General features: G+C 37.9%; 1 protein-coding gene across 5 annotated transcripts in view; it reads left to right on the top strand.

Moving 5' to 3' along the window:
- Window positions 1-26,562, top strand: part of LOC110443089 (E3 ubiquitin-protein ligase PDZRN3-like) — a 192,046-nt gene that overhangs the window by 157,356 nt on the left and 8,128 nt on the right. For 4 of the 5 annotated variants that reach the window (XM_021487077.1, XM_021487079.1, XM_021487081.1 and 1 more), the window contains 4 exons: window positions 10,360-10,422; window positions 14,357-14,458; window positions 22,263-22,376; window positions 25,824-25,952. In XM_021487077.1, the coding sequence (XP_021342752.1) occupies window positions 10,360-10,422; window positions 14,357-14,458; window positions 22,263-22,376; window positions 25,824-25,952 (408 nt within the window). The remainder of the gene's footprint in view (window positions 1-10,359; window positions 10,423-14,356; window positions 14,459-22,262; window positions 22,377-25,823; window positions 25,953-26,562) is intronic. The other variant, XM_021487078.1, reaches the window with a different exon arrangement.

Below are 26,562 nucleotides of genomic sequence, written 5' to 3' on the forward strand. Positions count from 1 at the left end.
CTGTGGCAAGCTTGTTTGACACTTGAGAATAGAAATGTTGGCATCCGCTGATTAAGACGTTACACAGAAGTTTGTGTATTTTTGTTACCGCTATTGTTTGTTTGAATATGTAAGAATTTAAGATGGAACTCAGCCATCCAGAGACACCTTGGGTTCTTTTGCTTGCTGAGTTTGAAGTTTGACAGACTGCTGAAATAACATGTACTTGGAAGACAGGTTTTGTTGAAAACTCCAATACGGTGCTCTATTAAGCTCACTCCTAGGACCACCACCTACATTGAACTCCCTAAGATCCCTTTACTTATCACAGGAAGAATATGTGTAAGCTTTATCTAACTCTGGTACATAGGAACATCATGAAAATCCTCAGAAAGATGAACGCATGTCTGTTCAAGTCTGAAACTCGCTGATATGATAAAGACACTAATACATGTATTATGAAAGCAGGTTTAAAGAGAAACATTGTTTTAAGATAATTATTCCTGATTTGAAATTAAAGCTTTGAGAAAAATTAAGACTGCCATGTTAGAGGTTATAACACAGTGATACGCAAAGTGCATGCGGCTGCTTGTTTCCATGACACCATAAATCGAGACGGTTTTCCATTAATAATTATTTCCACATGATACCGAGATAAGATAAGAGGGGAAAAGATGTAGAATGAAAATATATTTTGTGTAACTGTCACATAAGGTGTTATCAGCTGCGGGAGTATCTGGGTGCTGCCCTCTATATCAGATAAGGACGGCTGAGGTGTTGATAATGAGCACCTCTGGCCTCTAATGAGTGGCCCACTAGAGGGGCAGTGGGCCACAGATAACAATGATTAATTAATGCCTTCTACAGGTACTAAATCGGTCTCAGTTGTGAGCTGGCTCCTTGGCCACAGGTACGCCCTGACGAGAATTGATGGTTGTATCGACCTATCGATTGGAGGATTAATCTCCCTGTGTAAAGGTCCCTGATAGTCTTGTGGAGGAAAACAATCCCTATTAAGTTACAGATATTGAAAGAAATTTCAACCATGTGTTGTTGAATTTTGATGAAATTATCTTCATTGATTCAGAATTATTTTGAAATTAAGGATATTGATTTTAGATTACCGAGCTGTCTAACATGTGTTGTACTTAGAGAGAATCTTTCCAATACAACATAAGGTAATGTAGAAACAGTGTATAACACTTTACACTAATGGCTACCCCGTGATTCTTAGTCCGGTTTGGAATGTTTAGAGTTATTGTGACTGATAATTCTGAGTGTATTGATTCTATAATTCTCATACGTAATGACTATACGCCCTTTGGTAAATAAGGTGATAACAGTGGTATGTGATAGTCGTATGACAGTGGTACCTGATAGTTAATAAAAAACAATAGAGTGTTACCTCTAAGTTGACAGGAAGCCAGCCAGGTGTTGATACGAGTGTGCTTACATATTCTATTGTCCATCATCGTCAACCTTCACCTAGAAATGTACCAGTGTTCCGATAATTATGCAAAACAGGGCCGTGCTACCTGTTTGATATTTGAATCCATGAATTTTTATGAAACGGAACAATCAATTTTGATGGGCCAAGGTCATTTAAGTAAGACTAAGGTCAAATGAGAGTGACCACCCAGTCAGGCACCGATAGGTATACATAACTGGCATTCTTCACCAGTTGGAGAGGAGGAACGGACCATGTTTTCTATCTCTTAAATGCTATAGGTAATCCTAGTTTGCTGCAGGAAGTGAGGAGACGAAAATAGATTTATCTAGACAGAAATTGGTTTACACCTAAATTTAACTCCACTGTTTATACCTGAAATTGACTCTAGTTTATTATAGATTTTTTTCGGCCAAAGTTGTTAAACGTTTTGTAATTTTGTGTTTAACTTAAAGGACTTCCTTACATTTTTCAATTTCTTTAAATAGAACTTGTAATGTTAACAAAATGTTGATTTTGTTTATATTTCTGAGTTTACGTCCTTGTAAGTTGTGCTAATAATGGAGAGTTCAAAGACTTTTCCATGCTCCACGTTGAGACCGAGATTTGAGGAAGATAATTTATTCTGGAGAGCGAAAGCCCAAGGAAGGATTGTGTATCTTGTAGTAACAGGTCTAGTGTTATTTTACCATTAAAACCAGCTTCACACACAACTTTAGACAATAAACAACCATAAAATACAGACTTGCTTCTGTGAATTAATTACTAGGGGACACCATCATACATTTTTTTTTGCATAATATCATTTTGCTATAAAGTTGTGGGGGTGTATTGGGTTTCCATCAGCCCCATACATCATTTCTAATGAATACTGTGCACTCGGCTGGCCTGTCATCTAGCCTAGCCTTCTGTCACTTGTAACCAGCTCAAAAACAATGTCTCATCACCCACTCCCTTTGAAGTTGTTTCCCCTACCCCAACAATATGATGATAATATGACCTACAAACTATGACCCATCTGTGTTTCTTGCTTTTATGGAACTTTGATGTGGGGCATAAAATTTGAATTAAATTAAATTTGACCTGGCTTGTAAAGGAACAGTGTTTTACACTTTTACATAGATTCTCCCGATATCCTCTCCCATGTTTTGACCTTTGACTGTCATGCCTCTCAAATTTTCTGCACCTTAATTGGTAGTTCTGCCTGGATTCGTAGCTGTCAATCTGAGGCTAGCTGTTGGGTGAGGTTATGGAGTTTGATGTCAACAACTTGGGGCTATAGGGGTCTTCCTGATGTTTGGGATGCAGGCAAAATTTTTGATCTAAGGGAGGGAGGTACTAGAGTACTTCCTTCCCCAAAAAATGTTAGTACAACAGCTGTTTAAAACTGGCCAGTTTACATATTAACATTAAACTTTGTGTGGTAAGACCTCCCAAACAAACCCCTCCATGTATAGGAAATTTGAAGATTTCCTCAGTAATGACATGTTTTGTTGCCCTGTATGTATAGCACAGTAGGTAACAGCCTCTCTATCCCAGCCAATCAAACCACTTAGCAGACTTGGAGTAATTCTCTGGTTAGTGACATTTCATTTGAGGAGTTAATTTACTGACACAAAGCATTTACTGAACAGTTTGAATTCCTGCCAATATTTGCTTAGGTCTGCACTTTTTTATGTTTCAAGTAGTCTCAATTATTTGTAAAGTCTTCGACACATGACAAAATGACAGCCACTATCTCCCACTCCAAACATCCTTCAGACTTGTGACATTTTTAGGGATTTTTCTTATGTTAGAAATTACAAAAATCTGTTTTGAATCACTGGGATATAGAAAGTCGTACATGTTTATTGAAAAGAAAGTTTTATTATCATTTGTTCTCGCTGTATCGGGAAGGAAGGGTTGTAAAGGACATTGTATGTGACACTTGTGTGGAGTGGAGTGCCCAAGGGTGATAAGTATATATGTCTGCTGCGACAGATTAAAAAACTTTCAGACATTACAAGTGCAAAATATCACAAAACCTTTAGTGGAAACTATATTTTAAATATGGTTCTAATACAAAACACAAAGCTGTGAGCGATTGGCATAAATGTTACATGTGAAGAATGATTGTTTGAGTTTAAACTCAATATTTGGTGATGACTAAGTTAAGCACCAGTCACTTTAAAAGTGTTTCATTGGAAACCAACCTCAGATGTCTTGGTGACAAACAGCAGTGTTCAGTAATAACCCAATAATACCACAGGGTATGGTGAAAAACTGCAATGTTTGAGTGAGGACCTGAAACCACAGGGTATACTATAGAACCTATCTCTGGTATATTAGGCCCAATTCTAACAGTCTTGGTGCTTTGAATATCTTTGGGTACTCGGATGTCACCCTCCATCCTGTGCTTTGAGCATCTTGTGATACCAGGGTGTACCAGTGGTCTGTGTCACCATCAAGGTCCTGTGGCACCAGGGTGTACCAGTGGTCTGTGTCACCATCAAGGTCCTGTGGTACCAGGGTGTACCAGTGGTCTGTGCCATCATCAAGGTCCTGTGGTACCGGGGTGTACCAGTGGTCTGTGTCACCATCAAGGTTCTGTGGTACTAGGGTGTACCAGTGGTCTGTGTCGCCATCAAGGTCCTGTGGTACCAGGGTGTACCAATGGTCTGTGTCACCATCAAGGTCCTGTGGTACCAGAGCGTACCAGTGGTTTGTGTCATCATCAAGGTCCTGTGGTACCAGAGTGTACCAGTGGGCGGTGTCACCATCAAGGTCCTGTGGTACCAGAGCGTACCAGTGGTTTGTGTCATCATCAAGGTCCTGTGGTACCAGAGTGTACCAGCGGTCTGTGTCACCTTCAAGGTCCTGTGGTACCAGAGTATACCAGTGGTTTGTGTCACCATCAAGGTCCTGTGGTACCAGAGTGTACCAGCGGTCTGTGTCACCTTCAAGGTCCTGTGGTACCAGAGTGTACCAGTGGGCGGTGTCACCATCAAGGTCCTGTGGTACCAGAGTGTACCAGCGGTCTGTGTCACCTTCAAGGTCCTGTGGTACCAGAGTGTACCAGTGGATTGTGTCACCATCAAGGTCCTGTGGTACCAGGTTGTACCAGTGGTCTGTGCCATCATCAAGGTCCTGTGGTACCGGGGTGTACCAGTGGTCTGTGTCCCCATCAAGGTCCTGTGGCACCAGGGTGTACCAGTGGTCTGTGTCGCCATCAAGGTCCTGTGGCACCAGGGTGTACCAGTGGTCTGTGTCACCATCAAGGTTCTGTGGCACTAGGGTGTACCAGTGGTCTGTGTCACCATCAATGTCCTGTGGTACCAGGGTGTACCAGTGGTCTTTGTCACCATCAAGGTCCTGTGGTACCAGGGTGTAGCAGTGGTCTGTGCCATCATCAAGGTCCTGTGGTACCGGGGTGTACCAGTGGTCTGTGTCACCATCAAGGACCTGTGGTACCAGGGTGTACCAGTGGTCTGTGCCATCATCAAGGTCCTGTGGTACCAGGGTGTACCAGTGGTCTGTGTCATCATCAAGGTCCTGTGGTACCAGAGTGTACCAGTGGTCTGTGTCACCATCAAGGTCCTGTGGTACCAGAGTGTACCAGTGGTTTGTGTCACCATCAAGGTCCTGTGGTACCAGAGTGTACCAGTGGTCTGTGTCACCTTCAAGGTCCTGTGGTACCAGAGTATACCAGTGGTTTGTGTCACCATCAAGGTCCTGTCCAGATGGCTCTCTCACCCTACATTGTGTGGTACTGTCCGTATGTCTATCAAAATACATTGTAGTTTAGGGATTGATGGATTAGTCCTTATCCACAGGCCCCTGGGACCTCTTTGTTTACTGATAAATGGCTCACTGATTGGTGGACTGATGAGAAGGAATTAATTCCATATTGTTATCTTAATTCCTGGAATCAGAACACCGATCTGTTTGAAGTTAGATACACATGACTGGTCTGTTGATGACCTTTGACCTGATTTGAGTCCAGCAGAAGTTGCTGTAACTTATCCCACCAATTAGTCCTATCATTTGGAGCTAATTCAATTCTCTCATCAGTTTTCGCAAAATAATTGCATGAATATGCATGGTTATACAACAATGGGTTTCAGTGGGCAGTGTTGTTGAACGCTTTATTGTATTATGTCGCATCAATGTGTGTCAGTTTATACCCAGTGGACAGTTTTGATTACTCTGATTTAAAGGTGTTAATTAAAGTATTTTGTATGATAGAGAGGTGATCAAAGTTTGAGAGGCTGGTGGACAGACTTGGGTAATAGATCTCGTGTGATAGGACATTGTTATGGTAACGGTATTGTTGAGGATGTGTCAGTCTGTGTCCGTTCATAAGACCTGACAATGCTGAGATTCATTTCAAGGAAGATGGTAAGTTTTATTTTTTAAATAATATTACTAATTTTTAATCTGTTGTATCCAAATTGCTAAGATTCAAAATGATTGATAGCTGATCTTGAAAGGTTTTGGAAAAATAATAATCTGAATATAGATTTATATTTGCAACTTTCGAAGACTTAATTATGTTGCATTTGCCTTGATTCAATACCCAACTGTCTGGACCAGAACACTTCTATGGTTGTAAGAGTATATGATTTGTAGATGTTATGTACACATAACACTATGTACTTTCGGTGTATTATGAATTAATGAGCTGGTACATTGGTGTACTTGAAAGTTTTTTGAAGTTGGATGATTGACAGGGGATGAAGTACCATTAACCGTTGGGCCAGTCAGACTTGGTATGGCTCTGTGTTAGGTGATTCTAGCTCCACAGATAAGTATAATGGCAGGCTAGACACCAACATGGCCTCACCGTGTGGAAAGATTGCATAAAAATAATCTCCACGGTTCTTTATGGTGCTATAAAATGGCAGGACTAATGGTAAAACAGGACTGTGGGGATCAAAACAGGAAGGCAGGGGAAACCATAACAAATGTTTCTCCGTAACAACTCACAAAAAAGTCAAGCAAAATGCATTTTTGTCATATGTTATCAATGCTTTATGGTCTATTAAGCTTATTGTTACAATAACACCAGATTTTGGTCTATTAATCTCTGACACAGGGATTTTGGGGTGGCATACCACGGCTGATTTGATGATGGTGGGGAATGTGTTTACTGGTATGGTATATTTCAATGCCTGGTAATTACGTTTGTGTCCACCAGCTTCCTGGAGTAATCTAGGAGGTAATGGACACAAGAATGTGTGATTATTCTCACCAGAAAAATCTCTTCCATAAAACCTTAATGATCATGATAAACAACTGATATTCTTGGTGTCATGTTTACAAATATTGTTTAATTTTTGAAGTCCTTTCAAAGGTTTTCTTTCAAATGTAAGAAAATATTGCTAAGGAAATATTTCAGTAAGGTAAGTATATTGTTTACAACTTTTTATCTAGGAATGTCTTCCCTTTTAATTGTTTATCTAGAAATATTCCAGGGTTGTCTTTTCTTGCTTTGATATCTAGAGTTATCTCCTCATGGATTTAGTAGGGGTTTTGGATTGGAATGGATCAGAGATTATTTTCATATTAAACCATTGACTTCTTCAGCTCTCTTAGTAAATGTTGTTCACAGTCAAAAGTTATTTTGTTCTTAATATGTAATCTATCAGCTCCAATATATTGTCTTTCACCAAGTATTGAGTGGTTTTACGCTCAGTCTTCATCACTGTGGGGTGAACCATTGATGGCCAGGAAACTTGAAATAGTTCAAGTCCCTTAGCAGTGAAGGTCATTCCTCCAAAACTAGGTCTAGCCTGTGAAAGTAGGATGGCCACCTTACTGGTGAATGGAATAGTTGTGTATCTGTGGGAGAGACAGATAATCGTGTGTACTGCCACCGATAAGTGTGACCATCTCAGCTCTCTACTAGCATTACTGGACAGTCCTACTGGAAATACAGGAATGTCCCGTCATGTTTGTGTAGGAGGTAGGGGTCTCCAAGTCTGCTCTCTACAAACAACAGATGTAGACTTAAAGAAAGGGATGTTTACAGATCAGACTTTAATGTTAATAAATTGTGTTAGAATAACACATGTAATTGTGAAGTTGAGTGTATTTGACCTAAATCAAATATCCTGAATGGTCAGAGTTTACTGATGATACTGTATACCGGGAAATGTTCGCCACAGTTCAACCTTCGCCTTTTTCGCCCTCCGTAATGAGGGTAAATTTATCATAAGAGCCAACGCTAGAAACATATATAGCGATCATATGTGAAAGGGCGCAATTAATACTGGGCAAATACAGATTTTACCAGCATAGGACGAAAGTTTGACTGGGCTAAAGTCACCTGTATACAGTAGTTAGGCTACCTTCTTGCATTTCTTCGTTACATTTTTATTGATAAAGTCATATAACATGAAATAATAAACAGTAGCCCCTAAAGGTTTAGTGTATTGATTATTGATACGCATTTGAAAAAGAAATTTACGGGAAAAAACCAAAGTATTTCACAGGTTTCATATGATGCAGAAACAGTGCTAAGGATGAACTGATGAAGTGTTGCTTCTGATGAGATAGCAGGTTTATCGAGGGAGTTGATACTATTCTCATGGAGTACCTTATCATTGTAACTCAGAAAAGGGAAACTTAATGTGTGTGTGTGTAACAGAATTGACGACATGAGAGAGAAATAAAATGTCACCGACGTGGAAGTTCATCACAGTTTATTGAGTATTACAACACCCATATAGTTCCCACAATGCAATTTGCCCTGGATGTGGTTTAGTTTCCATTTAAAACCCCAGTCAACAAGTCCATTGGTTCAATTAAATTTTCAGATTGACTTCTAAAAATCCTCCAAGTTATTGCCTAATGCTTTAGCACTCAGGAAAAACCGAATATTGGTTTCTGTTTATAAAAAGTGAGAGCTGATGGGCAGCAAGATGGGTTTGTAGCTGTGTTCAAACAGATTAAAAGGGGACCTTTTTTCATTGAGAAGTTCAAGTCACTTATCAAATTTAACACTTAAGATTATCATAGATATCATGTTCAGTAGAATTTATTGTGGTAACATCATTGAGAATTATATTTTTATTGTTAGAAAGATACACCATTAGGTGATTCAGCAAACATGTTATGTTCGCCTGTGTAAGACATACACAGGGTTCTGATATGTACACACCTTTTGGAAGAAATCAAAGAGCTGAAATATTAGGATTGGTTGGAAGAACCAAGTGTTTTGTCTCTGGTGATGGTCCTGTGGTCAGAATGTGATAGCCGTGGCTTTCATCAGCTTTCAGAGACTTTTGTCTGTAGTACTTTTCCTGGCAGTGACGTATATTATAGCCTACAGATTCCACAGGTCTTCTAGTCTTCAATGTACTGGTCCTGTGGCACTGTAAGCCTGCTGATACTGTACTGACTGTATACTGATATTAAGCTGATAGTGTACTAATAGCATGCTGATACTGACTGTATACTGATATTACGCTGATACTATACTGATAGTGTACTGACTGTATACTGATATTAAGCTGATACTATACTGATAGTGTACTAATAGCATGCTGATGGGCTTCTAACCTGCAACTCTGTGTTGACCACACGGTCTGTATACTAGTGGTCTGAACCAGGGGAGGAGTGTCTGTAGGAATTGAGGAATGGGTGAGGTTTACAAGAAAAACAACAATGTGTTAATACAATACAGATAAACCCAGGTAGAAGTTATCTGTGGGCCCTGATATGGGAAATATTCCACCTAACATCACAGACAAAGGCAGAATCCTCGGCACCAGACAAAATTAAAATAGTAACACCTTGATAAGACTCACAGATAATTAGAGTTTCTAGACGTGTTTCTTCTTTCTGTTTGAAATAAGCACTGTGGTCCTACTACTTATCGTTTGTAGTTTTGCCGCCCATTTATCTAGGTTATAAGTGGCTTTTTATCACAGGCCTAAGTGTCCTTTGTTGAGATGTTTTCTCCTACAGAGACGGGAATATCATTGTTCTTCTGAGAGATCAAAAGTTGTTTTGTGTGATAAAACAACCCCAAGGAAATATGTTGCATAATAAGCTTTAAAAAGATACCAAAGTTATCTTTCAGTCAAAGATTACATTTAAACAGCTTTAAGGTATGTACAGTTGATGGAGGATAGCTCAAACTTCCAAAATCAAATCATGTTGAAATAATGAATGTCTCGTTGGTTGGAAAATGCACATATGCAATCATGATTGAATATGGTGTGTTTGGAGCATCAATCAGTGAAGGATGGTGTATTTGGAGGGTTAATCAATGAAAGATTCTGTGTTTTGAGGGTTAATCAAGTTTCGTATTCCTTTTAATAAATTGTATGCAGAGAGGAGTAATATGCACTCATATACCCTGGTTGTCCAGAGCGAGAATGTAAATTTTCAGGAAGATTTTACACGGCTGATTTACAGACGTATATACAGTAATGATGGAGGTTATAGGTATAGTGGGAGGTTTCATGGTGTGGAGGGGGATCTCAGGAGGGGGAATCTGCCAGGTCCATCGACCATGAAATCACACACACATCTGTATCTTGTCCCAGGTACTAGTCAGTAGTTTAATGCTTTATCACAAACCGTATAAAATCTCACTTTTCTTAGGTTATGTATAAAACAGCTTTAGAAAGTATTTCTATTTCCTTAAACCAACACAAATTGCAGACAGACAAATTTCCCATTTTCCCTCAACCTGTTTGATATCAATATGACACTGGAAAGATTTTTATCTTTTCTAAAAGAAATCTGTATGCAACAGCTCTGAAAATATTTTCTTTCTTCCTCAAACTAAAAAATATTACAGGAAAGTTTTTTCCTTTTCCTATAGGGCTAAGATATTCTAAAATATTAATGGTGTATGATAATATTAATACAGTACAAAGTGTGCTAAACATTTTTCTGCAATACAAAGTGTGCTAAATGCGTTTTCTTTTGTATTGTTTCAGGTGGAAACGGAAAGTGTAGCTTTCAAAAATGGTCAAATTCGGGAAGGAGATCAAATATTACAGGTCAGTACATTTGTGTTACACAAAGGGAATAACTTGTCAGATATAAAAAAATGTATTTTACAGAATTAAACATACTTGGAGAAACAAAAAATTGCAGTAGTTGAAACTTTAAAGCTCCAGTCCTACACTTGACTATACTGGTGCCAATGAAGAATTTACAAATTCACAGCATCAAAATGAAAGCTGAACAACTTTGTGAATCGAAAGAGTTATGGGAGAACCTTGACCAGAAAAGTTACTTTAGGTCAGAATAACAACATTTGGTAGCTTCATCTTTTATAAAAAAAAAAGGAGCAAAGTGGAAGTAACCCTTTCACTCCTATGTAACTTAAGTAAACTCTTCCATGCTTTGATCTGGATGAGTCTATTATGGTCTACAGTGGTGAAAGGGTTAGCTCTTGAGTGGAACTCTTCTATGTGATTATAACTGATTTGGTGGTACATGTAACATTTATCTTTAACTTCAATGTTGTTGTCATCCCAACCAGATTATAAAACAGATGTACAAAGTTATCTTCTACAAAGACTCGGTCATATATTATTCTTAGTCAAACATGTAATTCAGGAAACCTATAATGGCAGAGTAGCTAGATCTTTGTTGTATCCATGCAGGGGTAATATAGTAAGTTTATAGTCGAGGGAGCAGTGGATGTACTTATGTTTGTATAACAATGGGTGGCTGTGCACCGATTATAGAACAACTGATTGAAACAGTCAACCTTACTGGTTTTACTCCATTTAAAATGGGTGATGTATTTTTACGATGGGGAGTCAATTGAAATAGGACTTCCTTACTTATTGTAGTGTTGTGTAGGTAAGCAGTGCACACTGTTGCCAAACATTTTCTGTTCAAATTGAAATGGGCAATTTCGTTTTATGAAAGATTCATAAAAGTTTTATGTGTTTTATATGAAAAAATCTTGAAACATCAAAGACTTTGATGGAGCTTTCTCCTACCCAAGCCTTGCTTCTCTCTTTATCTCCTTTATTACACAGTTTCAGCTTTGTCCTATACGCTTTTTGAACAGTTTTATCACAGAGATCATTGCACCTTATCTGTTGGAGTAAATTAAGGTCTGTGATGAGTAGAACGCAGCGCGAGTCGTGTAATTTTTGTGATACGAGAGCCGTGTAATTTTTGTGATACGAGAGCCAGTGACTTGCCCATGCAGCATTGATTTATTTGATTGCATTATGATGGGGGATATTAAATGATTTTAATGTGTTACAGAAAGGAATATTTAATGAAGGGATATCAAGTTGTTTCAGATACAGTTGTTTATAACGAGTAATAAAATACCTCTATCACCCATCTCTAACCAATTAGAACTGGTCGTAAACATAAGACAACAACCACATTTAATTAGCTTTTTGTATCATTATTATTTCATAACTTGTCTTTAAGTCTTGCAATTTATTCTATCACAAATCTTCTACAAAATGACTTAACCAATTTGTATTAAATCAATTGGATAGTGTTCATGTAATATTTAGACAAAATAATGGCCCAATTTCCTTGACAATGTCACTGACATGCTTGTATCTGTAAAATGGAAGAGTTCATCATCAAAGTAAGTTAGGATTTTTGATATTTATAGATATTGATTTAAGTTAAACTTTGTTTTTTTTCATGGCAGTAGCTCAGGTCTGTTATTTTGTATTAAATCTCATCCTGTACTGGAAGTAATCCTCGAGTCTGGTGTGTCGACTGGCTGTAATCCTACAGTCTGGTTCACACTGAGCTTGGGTGTGCTCCACACCGAAACATATCTACACACATCATATCAATAATACCTTTACAAGTGTAACATAGCTATCAGTAAGCCAGGTTTCCTGCAGTTTTTCACTTCATCAAATGGATCACTAAGGATGCAGAATTATGCCAATGAGACCAGTAAGGATGATAGAGTGCCCAGAACTAACCCTGATAGGGCTGGGCTATTATCCAGGTACAGTGCTCACAACTAGCTAACCTAAATAGGGCTGGGCTATTATCCAGGTACAGTGCCCAGAACTAACCCAGATAGGGCTTGGCTATTATCCAGATAAAGTGCACAGAACCTTCTCAGATAGGGCTGGGCTATCCTATCTGGGCTATTATCCAGATACACTGCCCAGAACTATCCTAGATAGGGCTGGGCTATTATCCCGATACAGTGCACGGAACTAGCCTAGATAGGGCTGGGCTATTATCCAGTTACAGGGCCCAGAACTTACCTAGATAGGGCTGGGCTATTATCCAGATACACTGCCCAGAACTATCCTAGATAGGGCTGGGCTATTATCCAGTTACAGGGCCCAGAACTTACCCAGATAGGGCTGGGCTATTATCCAGATACAGTGCCCAGAACTATCCCAGATAGGGCTGGGCTATTATCCAGATACAGTGCCCAGAACGATCCTAGATAGGGCTGGGCTATTATCCAGATACAGTGCACAGAACTTACCTAGATAGGGCTAGGCTATTATCCAGATACAGTGCCCAGAACTAACCCAGATAGGGCTGGGCTATTATCCACAAATCATGTAAAGTCAGCTTCATTATTAATATTAAATTAATTTACACAGTAACAGGCTTAACTTATCATAAAGGGTTTTCATTAATTTTGTTACATAATTAATAGTTAGCCCCTTAATGTCATAGATTAGGAACTGGTTACATCAATTAATATTTAGCCCATTTATGTCATAGATAAGGAACTGGTTTTAGAGGGGGTAAAGGTCTTCAAACATTGATGTCAATAAAATAGAATGTCCATATTCAAATTTATGCAAAATAATTTTCCATCAAAAGTGTTCCAAGATTTTAACAGGAAAACACCATAGAGATATTTGAGGTTATGTAAACATTTCAGGCTAAGTTGTATAGTAGCTATCAGTGGCATCAGTGTCGAGGACATTAGCAGTGTCGTGGATGCACGGTGACGGTGCCTCAGTCCTGTATGACGGCATTGAACGAGTGGCGTCACCTGGTGGTCTAGACAGGAAGTAGTGTATTAGTGGAGAGCTAGGCCACCGGCGATGGCGCAATAATTACTCAACAAATTGATTGTAAACACCCAAACAAATCACTAATATGCAGGAGCGCACATCAGAAGATCGACCCACCTACCCCATCACAGGAGATAAAGCCATTTATAGAATCGGTACAAAGCACGGCAGTCTCAAACACCAATAACCAATACTCCGAGTGGATATACGCAGCTTTTATATATTGTCTGACAAGTAATGCAGAATGTTCAAAAGTAGATTTCATTGTGTTCAATCTATTATTTCCAAAATCAATGTGTTTTTTATAGTTCAATATACATTGTTCTCTGGGCGATTAAGGCTTGCTTGTAAGTGCCAGACATTTTGTTTTGCGTCATATACATCTTCATTTGTCGCTTTATACATGTTTGTATCCTGTGATGTGGGCATGGCTGCTGTCACAGATAACAACTTTTACCTTCCCATGCTCTCAATAATTGATTTTCATTGTTATGCAATATTTTATGAGATCATTTAAAAATGTTAAATAAAAGCTTAAATTGAATTTTCCCAAATTAAAAATTAATTTTAAATGAAATTACTCCAGTAATATGCACTGTGAGTGCCTTTAAGAGGTTTTACACTAATGCACTTGGATGACCTCTCAATACATTTCTGTTTCTAACACATTACTGTATAAAGTTTAAAGCGAGGACCTATTGTTACATAACATTTACTTTTAATAGTTCTACGTGTAGAACAGATATGGAATTAAGCCAAACAGTGCTTTTGTGTTAAAATGTATAGTGAGTGCTTTTGTGTTAAAATGTATAGTGAGTGCTTTTGTGTTAAATGTATAGTGAGTGCTTTTGTGTTAAAATGTATAGTGAGTGCTTTTGTGTTAAGATGAGCCTGAAAGCAGCTGTGTACAAGTGTGTTTAATTTCTGTTTGATTCCCCTGCAGATTAATGGTATAGATGTGCAGAGCAGAGAACAGGCCATAAAACTCTTCTGTGAGAGAGGGGCAGACATCCGATTGCTCCTTGCCAGACCAGCCCAGCTACAGGTAAGAGTCATCACCATGGAAAGTAGTCATGACAACATTCTAAGAGATTTCAAAGAGTTTAATTGACACAGATTTCAATTAGTATCATTATGTGTTGGTGCTGTAAAACTCCATTTTAAATCGTAACGATGGATTCTTCATCATTGGGTTAATGAAATTGTCTCTAACATGAAATCCAATTTGACATCATTCCTACGGTTGTGTTGGCGGGCTTAGATTAGATAAAGCTGACTTTCAGCATGCTTGTTGAAGTCATAGAATTACCGAATTACCTCAAAGATCCATTAAATAAAAAACACATACACACAAAAACAACAGATAAAAGGTTTTGACGAAGTAGAATTTCAAACAATAACAATCTTTATTTCATGTTTGAAATTGCACTTTTGAAGGAAGATGGAAAAGAAATTGTTGTGTAGATATAGAGAATCGAGATGTATCACTATTGCCATCTGGATTTTATAGGACATTAACCCTGAAATAGTTCAATGCACACAACACATAGAGGTTCTGTTGTAAACCATGCACCAACAGTGAACGACTACTGATAAAAAATATCAAAACACCACTGCTTTATAATGACACATGTTTGATAGAAAAAACAGATTTCATAGATGTTTTTAAACAAACGTTTGTTTGATAAGGTCGTATAAACAAACCTGTTGTTTATGTGTCATTGTATGGAGAGTATAGTCTTTCTACTATTGAATTATCAAGGCAGATATTTCCTGTGTTGTGTAATCTGCTGATATTGGATATTTTTGTCCACATCTGGTAAATGTTTGAAGAGGTCTTGGTTTTTTGGACTCTTTGTGTAAGGTGCTATGTAGTATAGCTATGTACCAAAACACCAATGTTTGTGTAGTATTGTGGAGCCACTAGCCTCTCCCACCTTTCTCCTTACATCCACAAGTACTGCTGGGGTTCTGTACAGCGTTTTGCCTGAGAATACCCCATCTTTCCAGACTTCAGTCTTCTACCCTTACCTTGCTTAGATAAACACAAGCGCTAACTTATGTCGTTGTTGGAGAAGAGGTTTGTAGAGTTTAGAGTTTATTTTCGTAATGTTGAGCTCTGTAGTAGCATCTTGAGTCAGCTGGCAGACTCGTTTCATCCTCCAGAAATGTAGAACAGTTTTAGGATCGCCATAACAATTATAAGCCGAATGCTGCCACCATCAACAGACCACGATACCTGGTAATGCTGTGTGTTGGGTATAGAGAATGAGGCAATCAGCTTATTTGTCCATCATTGTACCTACTACTGCTACATAATGTTGTAGAGGTACGGAATTATCTGTGCATCTGCATGTCATTGACAAGACATCACTTCTGCAACGCTTTGTCCTCGATAGTGTTTGTTGTCCTTGGCACCATTTGTGATTCTTAAGTCTATTGTTATAACTTGTAGCCGCGACATTCATTATACACACATGAAATTCCTACTTCAAGGAGCTAAGGTTTCAACGTGAATGGCAAACAGTTGTTTTCCTGTAGGAAATATGGTAAAGGTTTTGTTGTTTGTCCGTCCTAATCTTGTATTCTAGTCACACAGTTTGTCTGCTTTAAACTTAATTTCACAAAGAATTGTTTTCTTGAAAAAAAGAAGTGAAAATAGACTGTTTGGATGGAATTTTTTAATCTGTTTTAAACAAGTAATTTAAAAACAAAATCTCAATAAATTATGTTATAACTGATACAAGTACAGGTGATTAAGTGTTGAGAATCTTTGATTGCTTAAAAAGAACACATTAGTTGTTGGAGCCTCGTAATGTCAATGGGGACGGCTAGTTTGTACTTTCCAGTACATGACTAAGTAAAGATCCACTGGAAAATGGTAGTTTCTTTGTACCTAGTTTATTTCTGTCTGTCACTATCAACAAATGACAAGAAATTAAAATACTTTGGAACTGTGGCCAAGTTTCCAACTAATATTTCTAGCAAATTTGGCAAGGACATTGGATAAGACTATAGGTATTAAATTGTTGTAACGGAAAGCGTTGATCATGACAAGGACAAGTAGGGCTCATGGATAAGATGGTATGGAGAATCGTGGATCAATTGACCCCAGTAGATAGAAAGGTATGACATCAAAGGCATACAAACAGTGCTTCCATCAACAGTCAGGTCAGTAAGTGTGTGGCCTCTAATGAGTTCAGTAAGAAAACCTGGCCATTAGCATCAACAAGTGATAATTAGGACCAATTGTTTAGTGGTGGCTGGAGCATGGTCTGGACACCGGTCAGTGTTGGAGTGGTGATAGAGCAGGTTTCAGATGTGTAAACTGGCAGTGCTGCCCAAACACCAGTGTTGGAGTGGCTAATCAGTCTACGATGGGTACATCAAAGGCCAGCACTGCCTCATTACACTTCAAAGACAGACAGGGAGGGGTTAACACAACAGGCCAGTACACTATGTATGTCTGCCCTCACCGGCTACCCTGGCTGTGGGCCTCCGGCTGTAATTGGGGGGTCAGAAACCCTCCAAAACATGACAGGTTTTATTCCTCCAGTGTGAGATAGTGTTCTCCCCAAACAATAACATTGAGTCAGTGGAACGTATGTTTGCAGAACTGGAAGGCAAGGTGATGTGTACCCAGGGCTAGGTCCTGTCTGTTGTCTGGCTCTCATTAACCCATTGCACTATGATTAAGTCTTTGTTTGGGGAAGCTTGTAATGATCCTTGCCAAAGTTTTTAGAATAAATCTATTCCTCCTGTACTGGAGATATTTATGGACTTTAACTGAATTTTGCACTACACTGTTTGCTTTGTTTAAACAATCTTTCAAAAAAATCCTTACATCTCATTCCAAAAGCTTTAAATGCCAAAAATCCTTTAAGCCTTCGAATCAATAAAAGTAGCTAAATTGCTTACATAAATGTGTTGGGAACGTGTCTCCTGTTGTAGTCATTAAAACTTGTCTAAGATTTCCCAAGCGTTTAAAAGATCAATAACTGCAGAGTTGTTTTTGCGGAGACAATGGTAAACAATACTGTTGCAGACTCCAATAAGTCACGGCCTCGATGTCTTAGTGTCTGCTGCTCAGTGATATCCTGGCTAGCTGATGCAACATTATACTCTGCTCCCTGTTGATGAAATATTACACATATTAAGTCTTGTACACATATGAAGTCTTGTACACATATTAAGTCTTGTTCTTGTCAGAGGTCGGAGAGAAAACATTCCTGATATTTCCATCAACAGATTTTCTCTGTTACTGCCTAAGATCTTAATTTTGCCATTCTGAAATCTGCATGAGTTTGGAAAGATGGTCATCGGTAAAGGTAGGGGAGACAACTGCTAACCAACTACAAGGGGAGACAACTGCTAAACCAAATTGTAGATCATTTCAAGACATTCAAGTATCAGATTACACTTCATGGAACATTAAAGCATGAATATTTTGTGTTAATGCATTTTCAATCATTCAAGTCCAAAAAGAAAATATATTGATAATTTACTTTGAGACAATTCTATTCTCAGACAATTGTATTCTCAAAAATAGAGTTGTTTTCCAGAAAAAACACCTGTTCAACCATTTTTATTGTAGTGCAGTTTTCTATTCATCAGCAGAAAACCTGTATCAGGTGTGTCTGGGGATAACAGGGTGATTGTAATTGCCCTGACTGGGACCTAATTGGAAATATTGGCTATTCATACACACAATTACCAAGCTTTCCACACTTTCAATATCAATTTCCTGACTGTTCTTGTTACCAATTTCCTATTCTATTAGGCATCATGTTCGTAGTTCTAAAAAAAATAGAGAGATTATTTGTAAACAAGCAAATTATAAGGCTCGTAAGTTTTGAAAGGTCAGCACAATTGGTCTAATCTTAGTCACTGATAACCTTAACTATCCAACCACAATACTTGAGAGTCTAGGTCAACCAGAGGTTTGGAATATGAGGAGTGATTGGTTGCCACGGTGAGGATATTATACCTGTCCTATCTTTGGGCGATAAGTCAATTAAAGTCAGGATGTGTGGTCTCTACCTATCACCCTTCCATCCCCTGGGCAAGACCCTATTTCACTTTTTACCCCCAGTCAGATAATTTTTGCAGTTTTTTTCTTTTATGGCATTTTCTGTTTTTTAAAGATGTTTGAGATGTAGGTGAAATTCTTTACGTAATTTTAGGATGATTAGAAGTTAATGTTGACGGATATTTCAAGGATGCGCTGGAAATGGATGATAGAGTTGGGGAAAAATGATATGCTATTTAACATAGCTTCATATCAACTTGTTTGTAAAAGCTATGGTAGGTGATTGGAGTTATGATGATGTGTCTAGGGGCTCCAGGCTTGCTGGTGTAGGGGATATTGATGGTGTAATGGTTTGGTGTCTTTTAGAATAACTTGCTTACAGAAGAGTTTTCATTCTTCATGATCTTAGAAATGCCAATATTGTTTACATTATTGTTTACCTTGGTCAACAGAGTAAGTGCAGCTCTAATAAATCAAATCTAAATTATCTGACCAAATAATATTTAAAAAGAACCGACAAACCCCCTAATATGCTATTTTTGTGTAAGTTATGTTTGTTTTAGCAGTAAAACAGCAGAGTACAAACTCAACTGAGGTCAATTCAAAGACAGAGAAACTTATTTGGTACGTTTGCATTTCCTGGCAATTTGACTCTGACAGAGTTTAGATAGGTACTACAGGTAGAATCCCTCTGAAGATGTGATGAACTCCCAAAAACAAAACTGTCAATTTGGTAGAGAATTTTGGTACAACACAGTCTTGTATAAACTGGTTTTATCACATGAAATTATAGCTATACAGAGAGAAGTAAGAAATCGGTACACTGTTGTTAGAAACAACTACATACCAAATTTATCTTGGTTTATCATAGTTCAAAAATGCATCCCTTACGTGGCATAGAAAAACTGGTGGGGAAGAATTCTGTCTCCAGTCTTCAGGGCTGGTCATTGCTTTATAATTATCTAATCAAAAAACACTTTCTATGGAAGAGCTCTGAATCTGCTTCTCTTTGATGTTTGTCTCTGTTGTTACAGTTTATCGTGACCGTAAAAATCTTGGTATTCAATTTGCTCTTCGAATCTGCATTTTAAAGTGGCTGCAAAGCTAGGTGAGGGTGGTGTGCAGTCAGTGTGATGTAATGTTTATCTGAAGAGGTGTGATCTCTGTAGCTACCTCCCCTCAAAAATCTACCTTCCCAGAGGAGGTTCCCGCCCTCCCCTTAAAAATCTACCTTCCCAGGGGAGGTTCCTGCCCTCCCCTCAAAAATCTATCATTCTGTTGAGGGTCCAGCTGTTTTCTCTAGATCTGTACTCTACAACACAAGGGGAAGCGTGTCCATGGTTCCCTTCCATACTCTCCCAACTCAGATGGACGTATATTTTGGCCCAAGCAGCACAAATTCAAGAACATTTATTACCTTTAATATTTAATGACAACAGCTCCTCTCCAAGCCTGGAATTCATGATACCTTGTTAAAAGAAATTCTTTTCTAAGCTACTCCTATTAATTATGTGTGCTAATATTAATATGTACTTTAACATAAACTGTTGTGATTTTCTTGGTCGTTGTTGAATATTCACTGTGTAACAGATTTGGAAAACAATTGCACTAAGAAAGCTATTGAACCTTTTGTAGGTGGAAACACAAGATAGATATAGGACTTAACCTTTTTGACCCCAGAAAGTTTCAACAGGGCAATACAAGGTAGATAAAACTAAACACATCCTGACCCCGGAAAGGGCCAGCGGGGAGAGATCACAATCCCTTAATGTACCTAATTAGGGATAAACCACAGACCACATGATATACCCAGAACTGAACCAGGAACAGAGGCCAATCTCTCAGAGGTTCAGACCTGGCTGTTTCACGCTTCATGCCCAATTTGTCTGACTGTCCACTCCTGGATTGTCTCTGTGAAAAAGACAGATGACTCCGAATTATAGGGTTTCTGCTTCCTCAGTCAGAAATGGTATCTTCTTATTTATTAGGCCTCTTTTTATTGGCTGTTCAGTTATTGTCTATTTGTTAGGATTCTGTTCATTGGCTGTTATTTCAGGTATTTTTGTAGGGCTCCTAGTTATCTGTTACTTTTGTGCCCTTGTTAAGATTCTGATGCTGATTTACTGAATTCCCCCTATTTCTATAATTGTTCCGTTTTACTGAATTCCTATTATTTCTGTACGTAATCAATGTAACTGCTTCTGATTGGGTTAATGAAGCCTTAGTTTTAATTTCACGTTCAATCATTTTACATCAGCAGTCCATGATTTATACAGGACCACGAGCCTGTCGGAGCGTTTGTTTGTCGACATCTATAAATGCTGTTTTACGGGGTACATGTTTGTGGAGGCTGCCCTACTGTGTTGGTTCTGCTGCATATTTATGATATTTGTCAGTAAATATGACACTCTTTTAAAGGCAATTCAATGTTTATATGTCTGATTACAGTCCGGCAGTAAATTTGTTAGAGTCTCGGCTGTTATTGATGTTCGGTCCTGTCTAAACTGTTTACACAGTGATTTTAATTTCATTTAATTGAATATGACATAAACAAAATAATTTCAATCAGAAGTTGTTATTCAAACTATCAAGAACTCTGTGCTTGCTGTGTAATTTTGTTTCCATTTCATTTAGTGTTCTGATGGAAAATGTTTTTATTTTAAGGAAATTATAAAAGTCAGATGAATATTAGACCATAAATCACTCCTCAGTGGTGAAAATTACCAAGTTTAAATGTTTTGCGAGCGGCACTTTTACTAAAGTGCTGTGTATCCTTAGTGGCCTGTGATTACTATAACATGTTCCAGTAAAACTTGCTGTGACAACACATACCACCTTGTACCTATCCTGCAGCTAGAAGACTCTCCGACGACTTTCATCGTAATCAATAGAAGTGAAAATGAACATCAAAAATCAGAAGTTATGGTTTCTGTGGTTTTAAATCCAATCAATATTGTCTTCCTTCTTTCTGAGGTGTCGTTTTATAAAAACAAAATATCTCACTAGTGAAGAAAAAGAAAATAAGACTGATGGTTTTAGAGATTTTTAATACAATTTAATGTATTGTAGAGAAGAATTTTCCCTGGCAATAATAAGCATGTTAAACACAGAATCAATAGAACTGGTGTTGGTAGAATAACCTGGAGCTGCTGGTGGTGGCAGCGGTGGAGGTGTTCTAGATTAGATTATGAATGAGGCAGTGATTAGAATTTGATATGAGCCGGTGTATTCCCTACTCATGCCAACTGGGCAGAGATTCTTCACCAAAACATGTCCATTTACAGTTGGGATATTGCTGGTCTTGGCCTTTGATCTTCCACTTCTTCCATTCCATATCCATATGATAAATTGGCCATTTTTTTGGTAGCAGTTTTTAAAGTTCAGATTCGGGTTAGCCAATTAGGTTTGATGGCCCCTCCGAATGCCAGACTTGGCACTTCAAAGCCATTCCTGACAGAGACTGGACATCCACATACCAAGTGTGATAGTAGGCTAACTCAAGTGCCATTGTGGCCATCTCACACATCATGTTGATAAATTAATCCCAACACTGCTCAGGGGTTCTCTGGGGTGATAACAGATGTACAGGGATAGACTTTAACAGTTTCAATCCTGTCTCTTCAATTTATAATATACAAATATACTTCTCCAGCTAAGATTTAAATTTTGGAATATAATCAAAGGGAAGTAACTCTTTCCTGTAACGGTAGAAACACAACACATTTCTTTCCTTCCAACAAGGTCAAGCAGAAATATCAATCTGTACAATAATCATGTCACTATAATAAATGGTACTGAGCAGTATTCCTTTGTTTCTCAGCTGGATGATGGGTTCATGGAAGAACAGAATGGGGTTCTTGATGACTTTCACCTGGACATATTGGAAAAACATCACCATGACAACATACAAATCATGGCATCCATGTTGGCTAGGGTAGGTCGTGTCCTTGACCTTTGTGTGTTGTCCTGCTGCATGCCCCACTCCAGGGGTGGCTCTCCTAGTTAACACCCAGCCTAATTAGCATCAGTTGTGACCTACTTAGGGTTGTCAGCATGTGACGTTATCCCTCCAGGCTGTAACAAGCCGTTACATAATTGATGTTTAGCTTAAATAATCTGCATGCTTTAATCCTAATTATTGCAGCTGTAATGTAATTTTTTGATTGGCTTAACTTATCAGCATGTTCAACCCTCACCCTCTGGGTGATAACTAGCGCCAGGCAAAATAATCTATTGTAGCACTAGTACGGAGCAAGGAGGATGCATCATTTATATAGCTGATATTTATTATTACTATTACTCCTTTGCAATGGTCAGTGTACATATAAGTGTAATACATCATAACTAATCATGATAGCATCAAAGGTAAAAACAATTTATATATGATACTTTCTGACATCTGATAACTGTGGCTTGATACATTGATGCATTGGCCTTGCTTCGAGATCTGTACCTATACATCGTTGTATCTCACTTGTATTTACCCTGACAATTAGCGTATTATGTGCCTATTTGGTACCCTGACAATTAGCGTATTATTTGCCTATTTGGTACCCTGACAATTAGCGTATTGTGTGCCTATTTGATACCCTGACAATTAGCGTATTATGTGCCTATTTGGTACCCTGACAATTCGCGTATTATGTGCCTATTTGGTACCCTGACAATTAGCGTATTATGAGCCTATTTGGTACCCTGACAATTAGCGTATTATGTGCCTATTTGGTACCGTTATTCGGTCCCAAAAGACTTTGGGTGAACATGAGAGATCATCACGGCGATTGCAGATATTTGCCAAGATTTTGTCAAGCATGATGTTTTGAGTTAAATTCAAACTCAACGCCATCTGTGAAATTGTGTAAGGATGCATGTAAAAGTTTTCAATTTGCCTTTGGAAGTCCAACAGAAATACTGCATTGTCTTGGAAAGCATGCTTGTCTGTTGTATGATTTGATTTTTGTTCACAAATTATGTAAATGAGGAAGCCATTTTCTCGTTTTAATTACATTGCATGCGATAAGGTAAGGATTGTGAGGAGCAGAGATACTCCCAGCCGATCGGGACTTTGTATATTGGTGCCAACGTAATTAGTTTGAATACAGAATGAAATCCCAGACATTGATTCTCAGATAGGCCTAGCTAATGGATTGAATTTCAATAAGGCAATAAAATTTCAATATTTTAATTTCTGTATTTCATCTTTTTCTTGTATGATTTTGTCTCCCTGGCACGGCGTGGTAATCTGTAGGTGACGATTTTCCGATCATTATTAGGTCGGTTGTGACGATGTTTCGACCATTATTATGTCGGCTGTGACGATGACGGCATGGTCCTAGTTTTAGACAAAGCCTTATTTATGGTATACTACACTGACGTATCTATTTTCAGACCTGTTAAGTGTACCAATAGCTCCCCTGAGAGTTTTATTGTATAAGAATGAGGAAATATCAATGTGGTATGTGTAGTATAAATCTATTTAAGTGAAACTGCAGTGTTTATATAGATGTTTTAATGATTCATATGTCAGCCGGGCACGCCTAATGAGTGTAAATTATTTATAGTATGAATCATTGTTTGGTTTCACTTTCTGTAAGGTACACTGATCATTCATCAATGACGCTGTTAGATCAAAGAGCGACATAAAAAGTGAAAACAAATAAATAAATTGAACTTAATTGACCCAGGAGATAAATGACATGTAAATGTCGAATATTGGTTGTAGATGAACGGTCATATCTCTGATATTGTCCGTTCAGAGCCAATTAAATTAGGACTGAATTGTTAGAGCATTGGCTATTGTGAAATATTAAGAGATACGGCTACGAAATATGAATCAGTAATGACCCAGGACAGCTTGCCCCAGTGTTTATCTGACTCCCTAGGGTTGGGTGTTCATTAGCTGTTTCTCAGGAGAGGTGAGAAAGAACAGGATCCCAGCCCTTTGATGTCAAATCTCCCCACAGGCTTATGACTATGTGGTATTATCCTTTTTATGCCTTTTATGAAAACTGTTTCTTTGTCAAAGTATCATATTGATGAAAAGATCAATAAAAAAAAAATTCATGGTTATGCAATCCATTGTTCCCTATTTAAAAGAAATCAATCCCGGCCAATCATCAGGTCTAATTCTCCATGTCTTTACATTATCTCTGCTGCTTTGAAATATTAACAAAAAAAAATGGAAAACCAGATTTGAAAAGATATGGATATTGTATGCCCTGGAGTGTCCCGACTCTGGCCTTCTTCTCCTGTAAAACTACAGGGTGTAGGCGATAGAGCACTGCTATGTATTGTCACCACCGTGCCCCAGGGCACCCTGCACTAATTTGAAAGTTAAATGACAGCTCTAACTAGACATCATCTTTGATGTTTCATCAAATATCAGACCTCTTCCGTCACTACTGCTGTAGATCTCGGAAGTAACGGTTAAACTTGTACACATTGGGATCTTACTGTAACAGCACCCATGAAAATTCTGCCTGTGCAAGGGATCTCTTCATATTTTAAAAATCGTCGACGAAGAAAAATGGTTTGTAATTTTCTCTAGATTCTGTTATGATTTAAGGGTACATTTTGTTTGTCTTTTTGTAGAAGCTGTAATAACGCTGCTTTGATTATGAATGTGATGATGATGATTGTGACAGTGTGTGGTGTAATCGGTGTCGCCTTTACCGACACATCTTTATTACCGAGACATACTTCATTGTCACTTACCATTTGTGTGAACTGTTAAATACGTCCTTGTTTTTATCACGTTTGCATGATACTCAATATTTTATGTAGCATGCTAGCTTTTTATGAATGTGATATAATAATAAAATGAATTTTATGATTATTGAAATGCATTGTGTTACTTTGAACAGATTGCTAATAAATGGCTCTGGAGTTTTACGATATGATTAGTCCTATTAATTTTGATGATGGCATCTTTTATATAGATAATTGAAGAATAAATACCCTTCTTTTAAATTATTTGAATAATTATGAATTAAGAAAGGAATAGCTGCATGTAATTTTGACGTATAAAATTGTTACTGTTACATCCTGGACTGGAATAGCTATCGCTGATGGCTGAGGGACAAAATCTATTTTAAGGATTCAAATAATGGTTGAAAACCTCGGACATATAATACTGTGTGGAATAATGGTGTTAAAACCGTTAGGAGGATAATGAATTAGTTATCTAGATAGGTAAAAGGTCTGCCAGTTGTAATATTTTATATATGCTGAAATACTTCAACAAATGGACAAGTAGAAAAAATTAAAAAAACATGGTCAGTTTTTCACATTGTCTCGTTTTTAACCAATACGATGCTCCTAGAAAATGTTAGATTTGAATAATATTCCAACATTCGTTATAAAGTTGTGTTTGTTTTGACAGGGTCATTTTGACGAGGAAGGCGGAACAACGGATACGGCTACCACAGAAAACTCACTCCACAAACACGAAAAGGACAGCGGTGTGGGCCGCACCGACGAAAGTTTAAGGAATGAGGAGAGTTCAGAACAGGTACATGTTTTTTTTAATTCTTGCACGTGGAAATGTTCACGTTATGACTCTTGAAACTGTTAGCGGTGAGAAAATGGTTTCGAAATCTATATATTCTATACTGGGTATATATAATCTAATATTTACGAGTGGATTTTTGCATTAGTTTACTCAATACGAAAAACATGAGCATTTCCACAAAGCGAAAATCTCTGCTTTCACAGTATCTGATTCTTGTCACCGTCACGTGTCCTATGGTAGCAATGCCCAGCTGTCAGTTATTACAATATCATAGAGTTTTGTTTATTAATTACATGAATCACAGAATCGTTTCTCAGTTTATTGATTAGAAATACTTCGTAACTGACTTTGATTCTTTTTAAAACTACATTTTGTCATTGTAATCAGCTGTTTGCCAAATAGATGTGGCTGTTTATGAAATCCAAGATTTTAGTGACAAAAATCACTTTGATTGATGGCATTGTCTGGCTGGTATCATAATTTAAAAATTAATTTGTTCAATTACCATTAAATAATGAATATTACATCTCTGAAAATAGATCTGATAGTCTGTTGTGAAGACATCTGATTTATCAATTGAAGGAATCCAAGCTAGTAAGTGTTATTTCCA

The sequence above is a fragment of the Mizuhopecten yessoensis genome, unplaced genomic scaffold (assembly GCF_002113885.1).
Source record: "Mizuhopecten yessoensis strain PY_sf001 unplaced genomic scaffold, ASM211388v2 scaffold716325, whole genome shotgun sequence".
Classification (NCBI taxonomy): Eukaryota; Metazoa; Mollusca; class Bivalvia; order Pectinida; family Pectinidae; genus Mizuhopecten; species Mizuhopecten yessoensis.